The 14,167-nt window shown below is 50.1% G+C and overlaps 2 protein-coding genes across 5 annotated transcripts in view; one reads left to right on the top strand and one right to left on the bottom strand.

Annotated features, from left to right (window-relative positions):
- Positions 1-9,720, top strand: part of CPNE2 (copine 2) — a 109,878-nt gene extending 100,158 nt beyond the window's left edge. For 2 of the 3 annotated variants that reach the window (XM_038754424.1, XM_038754425.1), the window contains exons 15-16: positions 6,285-6,521; positions 9,115-9,720. In XM_038754424.1, the coding sequence (XP_038610352.1) occupies positions 6,285-6,521; positions 9,115-9,222 (345 nt within the window). In that variant the 3' untranslated portion in view covers positions 9,223-9,720. The remainder of the gene's footprint in view (positions 1-6,284; positions 6,522-9,114) is intronic. The other variant, XM_038754426.1, reaches the window with a different exon arrangement.
- Positions 9,721-13,363: 3,643 nt separating this feature from the next.
- PSME3IP1 (proteasome activator subunit 3 interacting protein 1) overlaps positions 13,364-14,167 on the bottom strand; it is a 30,725-nt gene continuing 29,921 nt past the window's right edge. For both annotated transcript variants that reach the window (XM_038754804.1, XM_038754805.1), the window contains one exon: positions 13,364-14,108. In XM_038754804.1, coding sequence (XP_038610732.1) covers positions 13,888-14,108 — 221 coding nt within the window. In that variant the 3' untranslated portion in view covers positions 13,364-13,887. The remainder of the gene's footprint in view (positions 14,109-14,167) is intronic.

Genomic DNA, 14,167 nt, shown 5'->3' with positions numbered 1-14,167 from the left:
AACACTGTTCTGAGCACTGGGGTAGATACAAGTTAATCAGGTTGGACACAGTCCCTGTCCCACATGGGGCTCACAGTCTTAATCCCCATTTTACAGATGAGGTAACTGAGGTCCAGAGAAGTCAAAGGACTAGCCCAAAGTCACATTTTGAGACAATGGTATTTATTGAGCGCTGTGTGTAGAGCACCGTACTAAGCAACCTGAGAAAATGGCTTGCCAGGACCCTGGTCCACACTGGCCTGCTGAGGAGACCCGGATCGAATAATAATAATGATAATAGGGTTTTTTTTAAATGCTTACTCTGTGCCAAGCACTGTTCTAAGCACTGAGGTAGATACCAGTTAATCAGATCCTCCAGGAAGCTCGCAGTCTAAGTAGGAGGGAAAACAGATATTGAATCCCCATTTAACAGATGAGGGAACTAAGGCACAGAGAAGTTAAGTGACTTGCCCAAGGTCACACAGCAGTTAAGCGGCAGACCCATGGCCTCTAACCCCGGGGCCTATGCTCTTTCTACTAGGCCATGCTGCTTCTCCCTAGATCTCCCCTAAGATAGCAAGGGAACCCGCCCCAAGTTAATGATGAGAAAAATGAATCACCTCAAATCTCTCCTCCCGTTGGGGCAGGGCAACAGGGAACTGGGCTAACATGGGGCCTGTATCTCGGAGAGTTACAAAGGTTGCCTCTCGAAATTCTGCAGTGTAATAGTTCTGGTATTTTAATAAGCACCCTCTGAGTGCACCATGTTAATAAACACTTGGCAAAGCACATCAGAAGCACAAGACACTTTCCCTGCCCACAAGGAACTTCCTGTCCCTCTCTATCCCTTCCCCCACCAAAGCGCCTTAACTTTCTGAACCCAAGTGTCCTGTTGCTGGGGCAGAAGAGGAAGTGGGGTACTTGAGTCACCAGCTGGGTTCAAGCTGTCTGCCAAAGCTGAGTCCATGCCAGGGTCAGGGTTGGCAAAAAGGGTCTTCCGGGGAGCCAGAGTGACTGGCTGCTCTCACACGGGGCATGGCCGAGACCCCCGTCTTTGTAGCGGGACAGTGCAGGGGGAAGACAGACTGTGATGAGAGACTTCAACGATCTTTATAGGCTGCTTCAAATGGAATCAAATGATGATTTTCTAGGCTCTAAGCTTGTTGTTGGGCAGGGAATGTGTCTGTTACACTATAATATTGTGTTCTCCCAAGCACTTAGTACAGTGCTCTGCACACAGCAAGCACTCAATAAATATCATTGTCCGACTGACAGGCTTACCAAGCCAGACCTCTGAGAGGCCAAAGCCAGCTGGCTAGGAGAAGAGAGAATGGAGTCACTCCAGAGACAGAGAGCTGGAGGCTGAAGTTTGGCTCTTTTATATGTATATGTGTGTATATAAAAAATATACACACTCTCTCTCTCTCTCTCTCTATCTCTGTCTCCCTCTCTTTCTCTTCCCCCTCCTCCTCAACTACCCCCACCAACATGGCTAAGATCATTGATGCTGACCCTCAAAGACTAAAGAGCATGTGTGCAGAATTTTTTTTAGAAAAACTATCCGGTTGGCAAAGTGAATTAAGGGCAGGAGTTGGGAGAGTTAGGAGGCAAGGAGGTTGGCAAGGAGACTGATGCAGTGAGTGGGGCAGGATATTATAAGTCCTTGGATCAGTATGGTAGCAGTTTGGATGGAAAAGAAGTGGTGGATTTTAGAGATGTTGCGAAGGTAGAACTGACAGGATTTGGGGACAGATTGAATATGCGGGTTGAATGAGAGAGAAGTTGAGGCTAATGCCAAGGTTACGGGCTTGTGTAACGGGGGATGGTGGTGTTGTCTACAGTGGTGGGAAAGTCTGCTGGAGGAGGGGGTTTGGGTGGGAAGATGAGGTTTGTCATTTTGGTAAAAGTAAGGTATCCAACCTTGGTTCCTGAACAATTCCCCCATTTACAACATTATTCCTATGTGAAAATTGGTTTGTTTTATCATAATCATTATTATTGTTGTCAGTATGATATTTGTTAAGGGTTGGAGTAGATATGAGTTAATCAGGTTGGACACAGTCCCTGTCCCTTGTGCGGCTCACTATCTAAGTAATGATACTAATAACTGAGGTATTTGTTAAGTGCTTACTATGTGCCAAGCATTGTACTAAGGGCTGGGGTAGAGAGACATGTTAATCAGGTCCTACGTGGTCCTCTAAGTAGGAGGAAGCACAGGTATCAAATCCCCATTGTGCAGGTGACAGAACAGAGAAGTGAAGTGACTTGCCGAAGGCCACACAGAAGGTAAGTGGCAGAGCCAAGATTAGAACCCAGGCCCTCTGACTCCCAGGACTGTGATCTTTCCACTTGGCCACACTGCTTCATTTACAACATTTCCACTTAAGGCATGGCTTCAGGAGCCAAGTGTTCTAAGGTCGAGAACTGCTGGATCTGTTTCAGTAGCTTGCCCTGGGATATTTTTTTAATGGTTTTTTTTAAACGCTTACTATGTGCCCGGCACTGGGGTAAATGCAAGGTAATCAGATCGGGAACAGTCCCTGCCCCACATAGGGCTCACAGTCTCAATCCCCATTTTACAGATGAGGTCACTGAGGCGCAGAGAAGTGAAGTGACTTGTCCGGAGGTCACACAGCAAACAAGTGGTGGAGCTGGGATTAGAACTAGATCCTTCTGACTCCGAGGCCCGTGCTCTATCCACTAGGCCACACTTCTGCACACCTTCATGCCAGGATGGGCCTCCTTTATGCCCAGCATGAATTTTCCCCCTCTGTCAGGCAGGCAGTCTTCTGCTAAGTGATAAGGGAGAACAGCTGAGCCGTCTACCCAGGCAGGTACCGACTGCATCCCTTCTTTCTTCCACTCTTCTTTCTTCCACTCTCTCCCCTAATTCCTGTAGCCACTTCCCCTTTCTGGCCACCTGACCTCTTCCCCTGTCCACCATAAATCCCTAAGTTCTCCACAGGACACCTGGCCGTCTATACTGGTCGCTTAAGGAATCCCTGGGGTAGGGGAGTCCAATGTTGGTTACAATTTCTAGAACCCCTCAGGCCTGGTGTCCAGCGGGTCACCCTGGGATAATATTGTCCCCTGGTAATAATAATAATAATGGCATTTATTAAGCACTTACTATGTGCAAAGCACTGTTCTAAGCGCTGAGGAGGTTACAAAGCGATCAGGTCTCCCGAGGTACTGTGAAGCAAGGGTGGAATAATAATGATGGTATTTGTTAAGCGCTTACTATGTGCCAAGCACTGTTCTAAGCGCTGGCCCAGTCCTCGAATCCGGAGGAAACCCAGCGAGTTCCGTGACTGACTCTGAGGGTGGGGTTTGCCCTGGGGCGGGCTCAGGGGTGCTCCCACTTCTTCCCCTCTAGACTGTAAACTCATTATGGGCAGGGAACGTATCCGTTTATTGTTAATAATAATAATAATAATGGCATTTGTTAAGCACTCACTATGTGCGAAGCACTGTTCTAAGGGCTGGGGAGGATACAAGGTGATCAGGTTGTCCCACGTGGGGCTCACAGTCTTAATCTCCATTTTACAGATGAGGTAACTGAGGCCCAGAGAAGTTAAGTGACTCGTCTTAATCCCCATGTTACAGATGAGGTAACTGAGGCCCAGAGAAGTTAAGTGACTCGCCCAAGGTCACACAGCTGACAATTGGCAGAGCCAGGATTTGAACCTCTGACTCCCAAGCCTGTGCTCTTTCCATTAAGCCACACTGCTATTGCTATATTGTACTCTCCCAAGCACCTAGTACAGTGCTGTGCACATAGTAAGCGCTCAGTAAATATTATTGATTGACTGAATCCCACCCAGCCAGCCCTTCAGCCCCAAGTGGCCGAGCTGGTCAGTCAGTAGTGCCCGCAACCAGGGGAAGACTCACGGCCCCATCCTTGAGGTGGAGAGAGGGAGACATAGTTTTCCAGGATGCAAGTTGTTTCTGAGATTTCCGGGCTGGAAATTGAGTCCCTGGGCCAGGAAGGGCTCTGGGCTCAGAGTAGTTACCTTGTCCTTCTGCTGCCTCAAGCCTCCTGGCCCTCAAACTGTTTCAATCAGTCAATCAACCGTATTTATTGAGCGCTTATTGTGTACAAAGCAACAGAGCTGGTAGACGTGTTCTGTGCCCACAACGAGCTTAGAGAGCTGCCTGCCACTGGTCCCTGGTGAGTAGATCCAAGGCCAGAGGGCTGGTTGGTCACCAACAGAAAGGAACTAGGCCCGCGGATTCCTTGTGAAGGGGCAAAGGAAGACCGGGAACAGGTTACGGGTCAAGACGTTGGCTGGGAGACTGAGGGGGAGACCAGCCTAGAGGTGAGGAGTAAAAAGGCTTATGGGAGGTGGAGTCTGATGCCAGGGAATCAATCAATCCATCAATCAATCGTATTTATTGAGTGCTTACTGTGTACAGAGCACTGTACTAAGCACTTGGGAAGTACAAGTTGGCATCATATAGAGACAGTCCCTACCCAACAGTGGGCTCACAGTCTAGAAGGGGGAGACAGAGAACAAAACCAAACATACTAACAAAATAAAATAAATAGAATAGATATGTACAAGTAGAATAAATAAATAACTAGAGTAATAAATATGTACAAACATATATACATATAAACGGGTGCTGTGGGGAAGGGAAGGAGGTAAGATGGGTGGATGGAGAGGGGGACGAGGGGGAGAGGAAGGAAGGGGCTCAGTCTGGAAAGGCCTCCTGGAGGAGGTGAGCTCTCAGTAGGGCCTTGAAGGGAGGAAGAGAGCTAGCTTGGCGGATGGGCAGAGGGACGGCATTCCAGGCTCCGGGGGATGACGTGGGCCGGGGGTTGATGGCGGGACAGGCGAGAACGAGGCACGGTGAGGAGATTAGCAGCAGAGGAGCGGAGGGTGAGGGGTGGGCTGGAGAAGGAGAGAAGGGAGGTGAGGTAGGAGGGGGCGAGGTGATGGACAGCCTTGAAGCCCAGGGTGAGGAGTTTCTGCCTGATGCGCAGATTGATTGGTAGCCACTGGAGATTTTTGAGGAGGGGAGTAACATGCACTGTGCATTTCTGGACAAAGACAATCCGGGCAGCAGCATGAAGTAGGGAAGAGCAATGGCAAACTGGCAGTTGGGAGACTTAGGCTTTTAACCAACCGCTCTGCCTCAGTAGTGCCCAATGCCCGCTGGAAGCCACCCAAAGAACAGGGATCCTGGCAAGGACAAGAAGTGGCCTTGATGGTTCTTATCGCTGAGGCCTCCTCCCCTTCCTGGCCCAGCCCCTCAGGGCATTGACCTAAAGCCCCAAGAGGCATCTTATGCGGGCGGCTTCGCCCATCTCCAGGACAGGGTGGCGTGGGCAGGGTGGGGCGGGGCGGGGGGACAGTCCTCCAGCCTGTCAGCGACTGGGAGAATTCGGGTGGGTCTGGCCAGGGGAGTTGGAATGTGCTGATGGTGGCCGGGCACCCTGGGCATCAGGCCCATCAGAGAATAAACCTTGTTGGACAACAGCCCTCAGTGACCAGGGTCCAAGTGTGCCCAGGGTCAGGGCAGTGTCTGTAGTTTTGCCAGAGGAGATAGCCCTAATCAGTGCTCACCTCCCGCTAGCTGTGGCTGTAGCGTTGGCCGGGGCAGACTGGGGAAGAGCCTGGCTTGGGCCGGGTTCCACAGTGGGATACCTGGGCCAGGGAATGTGCCACCTTAGGTGTCCCAAGCTACTGTCCCCGCAGTCCCGAGGGGAGAAAATTAAGCCACGTAGGTCCCCTGGCATGACCAACAGCCTGAGAAGCAGCATGGCCTAGTGGATAGAGCACAGGCTCGAGAGTCAGAAGGATCTGGGTTCTAATCCCAGCTCCGTCATGTGCCTGCTGTGTGACCTTGGCCAAGTCGCTTCACTTCTCTGTGCCTCAGTTGCCTCATCTGTAAAATGGGAATTAAGAGTCTGAGCCCCATGTGGGTCAGGGCTGTGTCCAACCTGATGAACTCGTATCTACACCAGTGCTTAGAACATCGCTTTTAGACTGTGAGCCCACTGTTGGGTAGGGACTGTCTCTATATGTTGCCAACTTGTACTTCCCAAGCGCTTAGTACAGTGCTCTGCACACAGTAAGCGCTCAATAAATACGATTGATGATGATCGCTTGGCTCATGTAAGTGCTTAGCAAGTACCATAATAATTATTATTAATTATTAGAAGGTGGTGCCCAGGTCTGAGGGGAAAAAAACGCAGGAGGGAAAGGGCGGAATTGGGGATCCGGTCGCGGAGGTGGGGCGTTGGCCGGGTGGGAGGACGGTGGCGGCTGCCAGCTCACTCCTGGGCTCTTCTCCCACAGCAGTATTTCATCCTCCTCATCATCACGGATGGCGTCATCAGCGACATGGACGAAACGCGGCACGCGGTGGTGCAGGCCTCCAAGCTCCCCATGTCCATCATCATCGTGGGCGTGGGCAACGCCGACTTCGCCGCCATGGAGTTCCTGGACGGGGACCACCGCGTGCTGCGCTCCTACACCGGCGAGGAGGCCGCCCGCGACATCGTGCAATTTGTGCCCTTCCGCGAGTTCCGCAACGTAAGTCCCAGAGGCCCCGCGCCATGCTTCTGAGGGGCACGGGCGGGGAAAGGCGGGGTGGGCGATCAGGAATGGGGTTCCTTCGGGCCAAGAGGTGGTCGACGGAAAGGCGATCGCCCTCCCCTTGCTGAACGAGCAGAGGGATATCGATCAATCAGTGGTATTTATTAAGCGCTTAACGTGTGCAGAGTGCTGCACTAAGCCCACGGGAGGATGCACAATAGAATCGCAAGACATGATCGATCAGTTCTGTTCTCCCTCCTGCTTAGACTGTGGGCCCCTTGCAGGACAGGCTGTGGCCAACCTAATTCACTTGCATCTACCCTGGCACTCAGAACAGTGTTTGATTTTTTTTTTATGGTATTTGTTAATTGCTTACCATGTGTCAGTCAATCAATTTATTGAGCACTTATGGTGTACAGAGTGCTACACTAAGCCCTTGGGAGTGTGCAATATAAGTGTTGGAAGACATGATCACTCCATCCTATTCGTCCTCCTACTCGCACCATGAGCTGTGTCCAGCCTAATTAACTGGGGAGAGTACACTACAGCAGTTTTTTTTTGTTTAATGGTATTTGTTTAGTGCTATGTCCCAAGCACTGTGCTAAGCGCTGGGATAGATACAAGATAATAAGGTTGGACACAGTCCCTGTCCCAGATGAGGCTCAGTCTTAATCCCCATTTTACAAATGAGGGAGCTGAAGCACAGCAGAGAAGTGCCTTGCCCAGGATCACAGAGCAGATAAGTGGCAGAGCTGGGTTCCTTGTCCTTCTGAATCCCAGGCCTGCGTTTTCTATCCACTAGGACATAATAATAATGATGGTGTTTGTTAAGCGCTTACTATGTGCCAAGCACTATGGTAGATACAAGGTAATCAGGTTGTCCCACGTGGGGCTCGCAGTCTTAATCCCCATTTTACAGATGAGGTAACTGAGGCACAGAGGAGTGAAGTGACTTGCCCAAAGTGACACAGCCAACAAGTGGCAGAGCCGGGATTAGAACCTACGTCCTCTGACTCCCAAACCCGGGCTCTTTCCACCAAGCCACACCGCCCACGACAATCTTATAGCCTAGAGTGGGAGACCTGATCCTTGCCCAAAGAAGGGTATGGTCTTATTGGGGGAGTGGGGGTGTGCTGCCCTGGCAAATTTAGGCCAATGGAGTAAGTTTGGAAAGTGGGCTTTCCAGACCCAACTAAGCTTCAGAGGATCTGAATGAGGCCCGAGCCCAATTTGTTCAGCTATTCAGCTTTCTGCTGTACCAAAAGGCTATGGACCACAGGGTAGGGCATTTTTCTGGGCCTTCACTGAGGATCAGGTGAGCAAAAATGAAGCAGGTAAGGCAGACTTTAGTTAGTAGGAGGGATTTAGGTATTAGGCAGCAGCTACTCCAGTGGTATGAAAGCAGATTAGGATGGTTTCTAGGGGCCGGGAGATGGATCTGGCGATGAATCAAGGTGCTGCCTCTGGAGACGGCTGTGATTTACTCACTGATTGCTGGGATTTCCCCTCTGTATCTGGGGCTCCCTCCTAACCTAGCCCCTCCAGTCCCCTTCCTCTCACCTGCAGTGGGCAGCAACAGATGGTGCCTTTGACAAGTTCTTTTGGAGGCAAGAGGTGGCCCCCGCCTCTGCCTTTGACCATTTCCTCCATCATTAGCCAGAGGGAAGCCCAAACCCACTCCATTAATGCAGCAAGACACAGGTGCTTCTCCTGGGCTGGAAAATATTTCTGTAAAGGATTTGCTTTCATAGATCTTGTCTAGACAAACAGGTGAGTTTTGCTTGGGGATGACCCTCAGAGGGTCCTGACTGGGGAAGCATAACCCTCTCTACAGCATCCTGCCCCCTGCAAGCCCCGGGGCTTCAGTGTGGCAGGAAGCCTTACAAGAATGACCCCCTCACCCCAACAATCACAACACCTGCGGGGAGGCATGAGCATGAGGAAAGCCCCTTCTCTCCCATCATCTCTTTCTCTCCCAAGTGCTGTACTAGTGAGCACTCAAATACCAGATTGATTTCCTTCCCCCTTCCCTTCAACAGCTCCCTGAGGGCTTTGATGTTAAGTTGGAAGCTGCGTTCTATCCTGGGCGGGTGGGGAAGAGACAGAGAGATGATGATGGTATTTGCTAAGCGCTTACTATGGGGAGGGAGAGAGGGAGGAAGAGAGAGATTGTTTTTCATTCATTCACTATGGCCTAGAGGAAGGAGCATCAGCCTGGGAGTCAGAGGGCATGGGTTCTATTTCCAGCTCTGCCAACTTGTCTGTTGTATGACCTTAGGCAAGTCACTTCACTCTGCTTCAGCAACCTCGTCTGTAAAATGGATATTTAAATGGATAAATGAATATTTAAATGGATGCTTAAACCGTGAGCCCCATATGAGACAGGGACTATGTCTGATCTGATTAACGTATACATTCTCCAGCATTTAGTACTGTGCGTGGTCCATGAGCACTTAAATATTATTATTATTATTCAGCCCACAGTGGCATCCCCAACTGGACACCTCTTCAGCCTCTGTTGAAATAACAAGTTTTTGTCTTTGTGTCTCTCCCCCCCCCCCCCCACTTCCTTCCCTCTCTCCCTTCTCAGGCAGCTAAAGAAACTTTGGCCAAAGCTGTGTTGGCGGAACTGCCCCAGCAAGTCGTGCAGTATTTCAAGCACAAAAACCTGCCCCCCATCCACTCAGAGCCCGAGTAGGACTCTCCCCAGTTCCAGACCTTCTTTCCTCTCTCCGTCCTCCAGCATGTGCCCCCAAAACCATCTCATCTCCCCCCCGAAAACTGCATGTTTGTCCCTGTTTCCTAGTGGGTGGCTTTTCTAAATTCCCATTTTTATTTTTTACAGCCGGACATCCTCCCCCACCCCCAATTCCATCTGGCTTCCTTTGTACATCTCCTTCCCACATGACGCTCTCGGGCCTGACAGGGCCCACCCCTTCCCCCTGTGTCACTTAAGTATTGAATGTACTTTGTAAAATTTTAGTGGACTAATTATTAAAGAGAAGAAATTTTTACAAATCAGAACTTGCTCTTTCCACGTAAATAGTTGCGTACTCAGTTCCAAAATACGCACATCGGTTGTGTATTCCCGCTGTACCTGTGTGCCTTGTGCTCTTGTTCATTTTTATACCGTGTACATGTTATTTGTTATACTCAGGTTAATAAAGAAACTCAGACATTCCTCACCTGCCCCCAAGATCGTTCTCAGTCTCTCTCGTTGCAGCGGTCTTGCTTCAGAGCCCTAGAAGATGGATGGAAGGGTTCGCCATTCCTACCCCAATCCGTGGTAAAAGTGCTTCAGCCTTTTGCAGGTAAGGCTGACATTTTCATATGCCCATCCCGGTGGCTTCTGGCCTGCTTTTCCTCCTAGCCAATGACGAGTGCCAAGGAAGGCGGCATGACAGGCCTAGGCGAGTCCGCTTGGCAGTTGGAGAGCTGAGGGCTCTCCCTTAAGCAGAGGGAAATACCCATTATTCACTCATTCAATTGTATTTATTGAGTGCTTATTGTGTGCAGAGCACTCTACTAAGCACTTGGGAGAGTACACTATTAACAGTAAACAGGAGTATTCCCTGCATCACTGAGGGAGAGGCCTCATCAGCTTCTCTGAATCCGATCGGGCCCCCTGACAGAGCCAGCCCCCGTCCTTGTCACTACAAGGCAGGAATGTGCCTACCAGTAATAGTCACCATCATTCACTCAATCGTATTTATTCATCACTGTGGTATTTGTTAAGCGCTTACTATGTTCCAGGAACTGCTCTAAGTGCTGAGAGCGATACAAGCAAATGGGGTTGGACAGTTCCCGTCCCACAGGGGGTTCACAATCTTAATCCCCATTTTCAGGTGAGGTAACTGAGGCCACCCAAGGTGGTGGACAAGTGGTGGAGCTGGGCTTAGAACTCAGGTCCTGACTCCTGGGCTCTATCCACTAGGCAATGTTGCTTTGGTTGTATTGTACAACTCTGTTGCATTGTACTCTCCCAGGTGCTTAGTACAGTGCTCTGTGCACAGTAAGTGCTCAAATCCCACTGATTGCTGCAGGTTTCTGTGGGGCTTGTGTACCTGCCCAATCCCTCCACCCAGCCATGTTGTCTGATCCTGAGGTTTGGGCTGCTTGCATGTTTGGATCGAGCCTTCCCCAAATTTGCTATGTGCCTACCTCAGCTGAACCCACTGAAGTCCCGATACCCGGGCGAGGATGGAAAGAAAGACCTCCACGACCCGGGAAACCGAAACCCGGCATTTTACTTGCCTCAGTGGGGGCTGCAGCTTCACTAATTATCACTTCACATGGAGGTGTCAAGCTGGAGGGGAAGCTAGAAAACACAACTTGACAAAACTCAGGGGTGGCAAAAAACACACTTTCCTCCCAGCTCCCGCCAAGTGTCCTCGGATTCAATTAAAGAGTCTGTCCCTTGCTTAGCAGAAATGATTGAGGCAGGGTTGAATAAAGCGGACGTGGGGATTCAAAGGCGGTTGAAGCCAAATCCCTTTGCCCTCCGCCAGGCCTGGGCTGAGACGCCTACTCATCATCATCATCATCATCAATCGTATTTATTGAGCGCTTACTATGTGCAGAGCACTGTACTAAGCGCTTGGGAAGTACAAATTGGCAACATATAGAGACAGTCCCTACCCAACAGTGGGCTCACAGTCTAAAAGGGGGAGACAGAGAACAAAACCAAACATACTAACAAAATAAAATAAATAGAATAGATATGTACAAGCAAAATAAATAGAGTAATAAATATGTACAAATATATATATATACTCGGCCAAGCTACAGCTGGTGACAGGTCCACATTCTACCTAGTCTTACAGCGATTAACATATAGACTTCTAGACTGTGAGCCCTCTCTTCTAGACTGTGAGCCCACTGTTGGGTAGGGACCATCTCTATCTGTTGCCAACCTGTACTTCCCAAGCGCTTAGTACAGTGCTCTGCACACAGTAAGCACTCAAATACGATTGAATGAATACGCTCACATCCAAATGGTTGCCTGCCTTGACAACCTTGTCTCCCCCTTTTAGACTGTGAGCCCACTGTTGGGTAGGGACTCTCTATGTTGCCAATTTGTACTTCCCAAGCGCTTAGTACAGTGCTCTGCACATAGTAAGCTCTCAATAAATACGATTGATGATGATGATGATGATGACAAGCATCACTGGCACTTCTTAGGCTCAGCCTGTGACATCCAAAAGGTGCCAAGATTCTAGCCGCCCACCATGCAAACCTCCCCCCGACGAAATAAGACCACCACTCCCTGCTGCTTGGTGCAAGTAGGCTAGTTAAGTCGGGAAATAAAAAACAACCCCCAATTCCAAGGACAGTTTCTAGCCACCGAGTTCTTTCTTTTGTTTTTCCAGAGAAGTTTAGGGTGACAGCTGATTTTCCACAAGCCAGGAGTCCTCTCCCACCAATTAACATTTAGCTCAGAAGGAAAGCAAGAGCCATAAGCTGTTGGCTCACCCTTTGGGCATCTGACCAGCGCCAACCGGTGAATGCCTGAAAAGACAGTGTCTTAAATTGTCACTAGTTGAAAGGCTTAAGAATTCAAACCGGGGCTGGTGGCGTGTTGTTCTGAAGTGGGTAGCACAGTGAGAGAGAAGAGACCACCCTCCTCGTTAAAAAAGAACCATATTCCTAGTCGAATCTTCACTTGAGGGTGGCAGCACGGGCTAGCAGATAGGGTCCAGGCTTGGCTCTAACCTGGCTCCACTACTTGCCTCCTGTGTGACCCTGGGCAGGTCACTTCACTTCTTTGTGCCTCAGTTTCCTCAACTTCCAACTGGGGATTCACTACCTGTACTCTCCTACTTAGACTGTGAGCCCCACTTGAGACAAGGATTGTGTCTGACCTGAGTAACTCGTACCGACCCGCAGCATGGCTCAGTGGAACGGGTTTTGGAGTCGGAGGTCATGGGTTCAAATCCTGGCTCCACCAATTGTCAGCTGTGTGACTTTGGGCAAGTCACAACTTCTCTGTGCCCCAGTTCCCTCCTCTGTAAAATGGGGATTAAGACTGTGAGCACCCCGTGGGACAACCTGATCACCTTGTAACCTCCCCAGTGCTTAGAACAGTGCTTTGCACATAGTAAGTGCTTAATAAATGCCATCATCATTATTATTATTATTATTATTACCCCAGAGATTAGAACAGTGCTTGGCACATAATAAGCACTTGTCTACCATTAAAAAAAAAAAGGCTGGGTACTCGATGTCCTCCACTAAAGGCCCATGCCATATGATCACATAATAATAATACTAAGAAGAAGAATAGATGCTATTTGTTAAGCACGTACTATGTGCCAAGCACTGTACTAAGTGCTGGGACAGATACAAGATGAGCAACTTCCACATGGGGTGCACAGTCTAAGTGGGAGGTAGAATGGTGATTGAAACCCCATTCTGCAGATGAGGAAACTGAGGCCCAGAGAAGCAGAGTGACTTGCCCAAGGTCACAGAACAGATGAGCGGCAGCGGAGCCGGGGTTAGAACCCAAGTCCTCCGACACCCGGGCCCCTCCTCTCCCGATGGCTCCTTACCACATACACCCAGCTTCCTTGACCACGCATCCCTTCCTTGTGGGATAGATATCACAAACCTTGTCGAGCTACCTGGCTCTTGAGCCGTTTGAAACAAGTCCCCCTTTTTCACCACTGGACGGGGGAAGCAGAGCGTCACTCTACATTTCAGAGGTAGGAGATTCCAGACTTCTCCCCACGCAAGATGATTCTGAAAGGGCTATCACCCAGGAGACCAATTTACACTGTCAAAAGAGGGAAAGAATAGTAAATACAAGGCTCCTAATGAATAAGAGCCACCCGCTGCAGAAATGGATTTAGGATCTTTTATTTGGACACATGACATATAGAATGTGCTAAGTGTTGTTGGGGGGAGTGGGGAGAAACACACGCTTCTTTTCATCGCTGGATCAAGTTCACTCCTCACCCCCGCCCCTTACGTGCCGAAACGCGGGGGGGAATAAAATACTGGTTTAAAATATCCGTCAACAGACTACGCTATCGTCATCCAATGATCGTCTCTGATGACTCGTCCTGTTAAAACAAAAGAACCAAAAGCAGAAAAAACAAACAACCTTTAGTGCCAAAGTAAGTCTCCCAGTCAAGGACTTACTTGGTTCATCTATCGCCTTGCCCCCTCACTTGCGGCCCGACCACCAAGAGCGCCACGTGAAAACAAATTCCATTGCTTCCGGGTCGGATTTTGGTATATTCTTAGACTAAGTTAAAGACATTGCCGTACACACGGGAAGCGGGTGGGGGGCGGGGGGAAAGGGACTACCCCGAGGCCGGATCGAGCGTCCAGGCGGCCCTCGGGGCCCACGGGGGTGAGGAGGCTAGGGGGCCTCCAGGAACGTGTTGGTACGGAAAACCGAAGAGACGATCTTCCCGGTGGAATTGATGGTGCCTTCGCTGTCCGAGCTGGACTCCGAGTCGCTGCTCCCGGAGTAGGCCCCCAGGCCGGGGAGGATCCCGATGCAGATGGCGGCCGAGGGGCAGTGGATGGTGGGTGGGCCGCTCAGGGAACCGCTTCCACGCTGTGCGCCAGACTGAGACTCTGAGGAAACAAAGGCCCGTTACTTCTCGGGAAGGGGGGAAACGGGGATGAGCCCCTGC

Source organism: Tachyglossus aculeatus, chromosome 11, assembly GCF_015852505.1.
Source record: "Tachyglossus aculeatus isolate mTacAcu1 chromosome 11, mTacAcu1.pri, whole genome shotgun sequence".
Lineage (NCBI taxonomy): Eukaryota > Metazoa > Chordata > Mammalia > Monotremata > Tachyglossidae > Tachyglossus > Tachyglossus aculeatus.
The sequence above is the reverse complement of the archived record's forward strand: the minus strand, read 5'-3'. Positions and strand labels throughout refer to the sequence as shown.